Source organism: Centropristis striata, chromosome 3 (genome assembly GCF_030273125.1).
Source record: "Centropristis striata isolate RG_2023a ecotype Rhode Island chromosome 3, C.striata_1.0, whole genome shotgun sequence".
In the NCBI taxonomy this organism is placed as follows: Eukaryota; Metazoa; Chordata; class Actinopteri; order Perciformes; family Serranidae; genus Centropristis; species Centropristis striata.
Genome location: NC_081519.1, coordinates 9,606,232 through 9,614,499, shown reverse-complemented (window position 1 = coordinate 9,614,499; position 8,268 = coordinate 9,606,232). Strand labels below are relative to the sequence as shown.

The 8,268-nt window shown below is 37.0% G+C and overlaps 1 protein-coding gene across 1 annotated transcript; it reads right to left on the bottom strand.

Moving 5' to 3' along the window:
- Positions 1–1,458: 1,458 nt before the first annotated feature.
- myl6 (myosin, light chain 6, alkali, smooth muscle and non-muscle) lies at positions 1,459–7,194 on the bottom strand. Its single transcript, XM_059328499.1, has 6 exons — positions 7,128–7,194; positions 6,806–6,833; positions 5,207–5,350; positions 4,434–4,607; positions 4,159–4,236; positions 1,459–1,873 (listed from the first exon to the last, which is right to left on the bottom strand). Exons 1-6 carry the CDS (start codon positions 7,128–7,130, stop codon positions 1,845–1,847), a joined length of 456 nt encoding a protein of 151 aa, XP_059184482.1. The 5' UTR covers positions 7,131–7,194; the 3' UTR covers positions 1,459–1,844.
- Positions 7,195–8,268: the final 1,074 nt, after the last annotated feature.

The window sequence follows — 8,268 nt, the reverse complement described above, 5'->3', positions numbered from 1 at the left end:
CCCTCTCCACTGTTGTGTATGGATCAGGCCGGTCCGTTGGATCTGTCTCGAGATGTGACGGTGAGCATGTGTGTATGTGAACGCATGCCATTAAGATCTGTAAACCACATTACCGTTCAGTTTTATTTCCAGTGCCATTTGTCGTGTGTCACAAAGTTTGAAGAATTAAAAAAAACAGGCTTCGTTCCGCACACGACACGTCAACGTCAGTGTCATGAAATATAATCCAGTCAGAAGGTGAAACTTTACAGTTAATGTCCGTCAAGCCAGTATTGCTGAGCTCACCGCAGCTGTGAGCATAAATGGACTTCTTTTATCTGTGTTATTACTACATTGTGTGGATTTTGTGATATGAAATAAGTGTATGTTCAGTTTCTGTATGTTTTTCACTATGCTGAAGGTAGCAGCAGTTGCATTGATTATTATACAGTAGAAATCAATTTTTCCTCAGTAAATCATCACATTCGTGCTGACAGTTACTCTGGCAGTTTGTATTAAAAAATGGCAAAACAAAAGAGGTTCAGGTTTTAATTACAAAATGTTGGGGAAAAAATAAAGATGTGAAGAGGAAGACGGTGTGTGCAGTGTTTGTTGTTTTTGTCAAACTTGTCATACAAAGAACCACACATAAGAAGAAAAATATACAAATGAATAAACTAGTTTGTTAGATTACTATTTTGTCAGGCTAATTCAAATGTTTTACTTCAGGCATGCCAGTGATTTATTTTCTCATAAAGAGAATATTGCTTTGATGTAAAGCACAAAGCATTGCAATGTTCATATAGTTTATTATATAATTAAGTGCAATATATATTTCCAAATCACACATAAATCTAAATCTTTTGGCCATGTTAGTGGTTCTCATTTATTTGTCGTATTATTTAATAATAATCTTTTTTTTAAAGTTTTTAATATCATTTTTCTAAAGTGACTTACTTGTTTCCAATATTTATATCATTGGATTATTTTGTGTTTATGATTTTATATATTATTCTATTTATAACAATATTTTGTTATATTCTACTGATAACTTTTTAATAATCTAATTTGATTAAACAATAGTAATATCTATAACCTGGGAAAAAAAACATGTTTGCTAATTAAGACATTTTACCTCAGAAATGCCAATGATTTATTTCCTCAAAGAGAATATTGCTTTTATGTCAAGCAAAAAGCATTGCATTTGCAATGTTCATATAGTTTATTATATAGTTAAGTGTAATAAAAATATTTACAAATCACATCAATCTAAATCTTCCGGACATTTTAGCGGTTCCCATTTATTAATATTCAGTTATTTTAATTAATGAATCATTATTTTTAACTGATTATATATATATTTTTAACAAGTTACTAATATTTTCCCAATATTCATATTATTGGATTATTCTACTGATATTTTCTGATTTGTTATTAAAATTGTGTAATATTTTTAAGCAGAAGACTCACAGGCTGAAATACACTTTGGAAACAAGGATTTTTATTCAATACTGTTGTGTTGAGTTGTAACATGTCACATTGTAATTTCCACCTGAACAAACAAACAAAGCTGTTGACAACGAGACTGACAGGTTGATTGACAGAGATTGAACAGGTGAAATATTCGAGGGAACCCTACTGCCGATTGTACCTGCGAGGCTGAATACAGTTTGAAAGATGAGATGAAAGGGTTTCTTCACATTAGACAGAAAAGGCACTTTTGAAATGAAATAAAAATGTCAAAAGAAAAAGAAAAGACGGACTTGTTGGAGGTAGGATGATGTGGATGAAGGGCAAAACAAGACAAACAATACAAAAAATTATGCAGGAATAAAATTAAAGCTGGAAGCGCATTTATGAAATCCTCAACCGCTCATCACCATCCGGACGAGTTCTGTAACAGAGAGAAGAGAAACGCGACATCAGCATCAAATCTGAACAGTCAGACAAACTTCAAACATCAGTCAGCGAGGATACAAGCTCTCTGCTCACCAGCAGGAGGTCAGACATCTGGAAAATAACAGACATTGAGACAAAAATATAAAAACAGCAGCAGAGTAACTGGTGAGCAACTGAAAGAGAACATTTGAGACATAAATCAACTTTTGAACTGTTAATTTTCTTTTAGTATTTTAGTTAATTGCATTATTCTTTCAAAGCTGCAGTGGATGTGGAGTGAAACAGTAACATGTAGGGAAACAGCCAGAGGAGGCACAGGACCACTGCAGGAGGGAGAAGTTAAAGGTTAAGTCAAATTAAAAAAGGGACACATTATGCTCATTTCATGTTTATACTAGCATCTAGGTTTCTACTGGAACATGTTTATATATAATACATATTTTTAAGTCTGAATTAGAAGAAAGTGACACATTACAAGCTGTGCCAATGGTGTGAAATGATTCAAATTCCTGCCTCTCCCCCAGCTTGTTACATTTAAAAGTACGAAAAAAAATTGGGGCATTCACAAACAGTTTTGACACAGTTCGGCCAATCTCAAATCCTCACTAGACACGTTTTTTTTTATGTCCGTCACTCTCGCATTAAATAAGATTCCATTCAATTAAATGCATCAATTCTCACTGGGGCGTGACAGCTGTTTAAAATCACATAAATATCTTGCTATATATGTGTACTTATTAACCACATCTACGTTCACTGATCAGGACTCCCAGTCTGTTTGTGTCCCTGTTTCACTACACAAAGCTTCTCCCACAACAGAACGTAAACACACCACTCAAGTCTCGCTGACAGTGGGGATTCCTAGCAATGCTATCGGTGTTGCCAGAACTCACAAGTGCGAGTTATTGATACCGAAAGGACTCAAACAACGTTAATTTCCTCCTGATTTGTACGTCTGAAAAATGCTATTTTAGAGTCATAATGTTCAGAAGATACGTGGCTTGTGAAAAAAGAAAAAAAAAAATTACTTTGGTGAATCTGGGACAAAAAAAAATCTCAATATCTGTGCCCACATTCTCTTCAACCATTGTAGTCAACAGACACAGACCAAATGCCAGTCTTCTAAATATTTGGGCATTGGCAAAACCCACATGACACAGACACAGGAACTGACTCGTGCGTGAGCCGTCTCGCTTCTAAACAGACTCTGCTTTCATGCTCAAAAAACACATTATTTTTCTCAAACTGCCCCGGCTGCTGCACCTTTATTCACCCTGCCTGAGACACGTCATTTGAGCGCCTGTCTCTTTAAATCCCCCTACCAAAAAAATAGCGCAATCTGCTCTGATTTTGTTTCGTCTTCTTTTTTCCCCTGCTAAAAGGGTTTTTTTAGAGGAGTTTTTCCCTGGCCGATGTGAGGGTCTAAGGACAGAGGGTGTCGTACCATGTACAGTCTGTGAAGCCCTTTGAGGCAAATCTGTGATTTGTGATTTTGGGCTATATAAATAAAATTGATTTGATTTGATTTGATTGGTCAGCTTGAGCCTGTTGGAAACAGAGCAATCAGAACAGTTGGAAACTTGAAGTATAACTATAGGGATTATTTTAAAACACATTTACCACATTACTTGAAACTTTGGCCACATTTAATATGAACATCTGACACTGTAACATTATATATTAAAGAAAGTAATGAAAAGCATAACAGGTCCCCTTTTAAAGATCAGAAAACACTACCAACACTCAGAGGCCACAGAAGAGGCTACAGTTAATGTTTTATTTTACGTTTTCTACTAGCAGGGACGATATACTTGAAAGAATTTGCAAAACCATGTCCATTTACTGTTGTGGTTATGACATTAGTTTCTTTTATTCTTTTGGCTGTCACTTTGAGCATTACACCATTGTTGCTGGACTAAGCCAAACATCTTTTGGGTGTAACAAAGTCACTACGCTGTACTCTCACTGCATGTTACGACCCGTCCCCCGTCTTCACTCATTAACTAGAGGAGTGCGGCCCCTGTGCAGTGGTAAGCTGTTTCTCTGTCTGAGTCAGGAGGACAGCAGTGATGAGGGCTCTCAGGGGTTTGCTCATACCCTCTGCTCAGCCAGACATGATGTAGCGGACAAAGGCTGTGAGGCGGGAACACCGAGTCAGTGAGCATGTGACACAAAGACACAATGCCTCTCGCCGTTTTGTACATTATAAAAGAAGCAGTGACATATTTTCATGAGACAGTCAAGGACAGTATAGTACAATAGTGAAAGAGACATCTTTACCTTCATAGTTAATGCAGCCATTGGCATCCTCATGTCCTGCTAAAAGAGTCTCCACCTCCTCCTCTGTCATTTTTTCACCTGTAACAAACAAAGAATTACTATGATTTTTAAGATGAAAAAAAAAAGAAAAGGAGGACTTTCCAACAGGAGATAACATGTTTGTCTTCGCACAGTGCCTGAAGGGATTTTACTTTGCATGTCAAGACAGACACAAGTCAGCTCAGCTAGATAATGATTAAGACAAATCTTTGTTTTTCAGGTTTTTGTTGACTCACCTAGTGTAGTGAGAACATGACGCAGCTCTGCTCCCATCACTGTGCCATTTCCCTCCTTGTCAAAGACACGCAGACCCTCCACGATGTCCTCAAAGGAGCCCTGGTCCTTGTTCTTAGCGATGGCCTGGAGCATGGGCAGGAATTGTTCAAAATCCAGCATCTTGGAGTTCATCTCTGCAGGTGAATTTATAAAAATGTTTTTATGTTAAACATCTGAAGGACCGTTCTGAAATGGATTCCCAGCATTGGCAAAAAATGGGATAGACATGCTTTTTTTTTTTTTTTTACAACATCAGGGCTTTAGACTAAATGCTCACAAATGTAATGTATGAAATCATGGCTTACATTAATATTAATGAAATAATAATGGCACCACATTTGCACATTGAACACACCTTCATACATACCAATTACTGTCCACATTCAATCCACATCTCACTTTACAGAGTTCATTAAGAACAGAGAACCTACTTTTTTCAGTAGACCTGCAAGGCCCAAACAAGCCAAAAACCAGCAGTCCACCACATATTGATTCTCTGAGGTTGTAACGAGGGATTCAAATGCAGCACAAAACGTCGAACCTTACTGTTAATTCAACCTACTACATTGTAGTAATAGATCCTTCGCTCCTACAGCCATCAGGCTGTCTCATTCTTCAAGAGATTCTAGCAGACTAACTGAATTTCCCCTCGGGGATGAATAAAGTAATTTTGATTTGATTTGATTGCAGTTGCCTTGGCTATTTGAGTTGTGGCAGGTGACTCAGAGCTTGCCTTCTAACTTGGGGTTTCCCAGGACCTTGAGCACCTCAGCATTGACGGGGTTCTGCCCTAGAGCCCGCATGACGTCCCCACACTGGCTGAAGGTGATCTTCCCCTCACCCGTCCGGTCAAACAGAAGGAAGGCCTCCTTGAACTCTAACATGGAGACAGAGAGGAAGAGCTCAGATTCAGCTGTATAGTACATTAATACACATTACTCACAAATGATGGAGATACAAAAACAAACACATCTGCAGAAAACCAAAGTGCTTTAAACCCAAAAGATACCTTTCATCTGTAATTTGGTTGTGCAGAAGGACAGCTGATACCACCGCACAAATTGTTTTGAAAGTCTAAAAACATGCAAATAAGTCTCATTTTCTGTTTTCATGGCAGGAGTGGCTCCTGATACTGCTGCGTAGGTAGGTGCCCTATCAGCTGGCAGTGCTGTGACGATTAAAACATTATCACAACCTTCTGGGAACGTGAACATGATAAAAACACATTATGTATTCAAAGTACTGTGGCCTACTGATGATGAATAGCACCAACAACCCTTCCCTTCCTGACAGTACATTAGCAGCTTTTAATAATTGGATTTCTGGTCAGAATAATACTTTGTTACAGTTTGGAAGCATCTGTTAATTTTCAAAAATAGCAAGTAGTCACACAGGTAGGACAAATAAAATATGACAGCCCTCTGAATCAGAATAGAGTTGTGTGGTGTGTAGAGATTCCCACCGATATTTAAACACCACAAAGAAGCTGTTGTCCTGCATAAATGGATACTATCTGTTGAAAAAAAGCTGTTGCCCTTTCACTGAGAGCCTCAAAGGAACAGTTTAAGTGGCATCTGCCACACCCTAAGGCACACCAGAGAAGTGAAGTCTACACTGCTCTGCTGTACCAAAACCTGTCTTTATTGACTCCTGACATTTAAGGGGAATATTCCGGCATTAGCATGCAAACACACCCACATGCTTTATTCGATTTTTCTTTTTAGTTAGTACAGCATTCATATGGCACTCATGATGAACTCAGATAGAATTTTCTCAGGTGTAAGTTGTGACACACATTGAACACACTGAACCTCACACAGCTACAAAATGTTTAGTTTAGTATATCTCAGTCTGGCAGAGTTACCTGAAGGGGTCCAGCAGTTCGTAGAGAAAACAGTCGAGCTACAGGGTCAGAGTGATGAATCCATAAAGCTATTTCAAGTATGAAGATGACATATATAACAGTATTTATCTGTATGTAGAGTACACTGACTTGTACATATACACATACTGTGAAGAATCACCCAGTCCATGTCAGTATTTATTTCTTTGTTCACAGCTTTCAAAATACTTGACTTTTATATATTAAAACACTTTTTTTTTTCATATAGATGTGCACATAATTATCTGTTCTTTATCATTATGTGTTCAGTTTAGTTGTCTTCCTTCTTTGCTTTATGTCCATTTCAGTGTATTAAGAGTAATCCAAAACACCGGAGTCCAGTTCCCTGTATGTGTGCACATACTTACTTGACCAATAAAGCTGACTGATAGGTTTATAACCTTAACCATTAAGAAGAGAAACCCTTTTGCTAATGAGATGTCAACTCACCCATGATCTGGTCCTCTGTGAAGTCCGACTGGTTGAGGCAGGGTTTATAAGGCACAGGGGAAAAACAGACTGGCGTTAGTGTGATGTTCAAATGCTTCAAGTTAATCCTCCATTAACGTACAGCTAAGAAAAGGATTGTGGCTAAAGGCTTTAAGCTAGAATGAGAGCAGCAGGCCAGCAGAGATACGCAGCTAGCTTAACGTTAACTGGGTTACATGTTTCCAAAATGCTCCAATTATTAACAACGCGTTGCATTTATTGATATTAGTCGTTTAAAAGTAGCTTTCTCGATAGATTATTCTGGATAAATATCTTAACTCACCATGTCTGTTTGTGGTTGTCAGATGACAGACGGGCGAGGGTCTCGTATCTTCTCTAGGCTAATGAGGAGGATGCCGCCTGGCCCGGCTATATCAGTGCATCACCGATGATGTCACCGCAGCTTGTATAGCAACAGCCAATAGGATGCTTCGATTTGACAGCAGCCGCAACAAACCACGCCCCTCTATTTATCTGAATAGATAATGAGCAGTAACGGAATAAGCATTCAGGTCGTTGATTAAACTAACACTAATTAGTGTTTCTGCAGTACAAAAATAAAAACCGGTTACCAGTAAAAGGCCCACATTCAAACTATTATTTAAGTACCAGTACAAAGTTTTAGCATAAAAATGACCAAAATATATTTAAGAGCACCAAAAAAAAAGTACTTATGCAAAATAGCGCATTTTAATTACGATAATGCTTTATATATTGCTTTGCTGTTAAACATATAATACAGATTAATTTATTAGTATTTATATTTATTTGTTTTAATATGAATCTGCAAATAAGCAATGTCTAATAAATGTCCTTAAGAAAAAAGTAGAAGAAAGTAGCATTACATGGAAAAAGTCAAATAATGAATAAATACCTTAAATTTGAATTAAGTGCATACTTGAGTACATTCTTAGGGTCACTTTTCCAACAGTGACTAAAATAATCATTAAAAAAAAAAAAAAAAAAAAAAGAGTAGAAAAATAGTACCAAGTAAAGAACTTCCAGTAATACCAAGTGATAACTGTAATTTTTGTCATTTTCATTCATTGGCGCACTATACCACAAATAAATTATTTAATTGCACAGGTAATGTGTTAATATAAATGTTTATCTGCAATCAGAGTCAAGACTACAAGTCAGTCGATATTTATTTTGTTTTAATAATCTGAATCTGCAAAGTAACTTATGTTGTTAAAGAAATGCAGGAGAGTAAAAAGTACAATACTTTCCTGTGAGATATAGTGGAGTAAGAACATAATCTTGCATAAAATGCACAATATCTTGGTAGAATGCACATCAGATTAGAAAAGAAAGAGTTCCACTTCGAAATTATATGTAATTACATGGGTTACATCATTGAGAGTGTTCATGTGGCTCTTATAATAAAAAACAGAGAAGATATCACAAATGAATATGGACTTAGG

What these genes read in the sequence shown, in the direction of transcription:
- myl6 (XM_059328499.1), bottom strand. An exon ending in GGGAAACCCCAAGTTAGAAG is followed by an intron (nt 4,608 to 5,206) that starts GCAAGCTCTGAG and finishes ATTCACCTGCAG; the next exon opens with AGATGAACTCCAAGATGCTG. An exon ending in TGGCTGCATTAACTATGAAG is followed by an intron (nt 1,874 to 4,158) that starts GTAAAGATGTCT and finishes TCTCTGTTACAG; the next exon opens with AACTCGTCCGGATGGTGATG.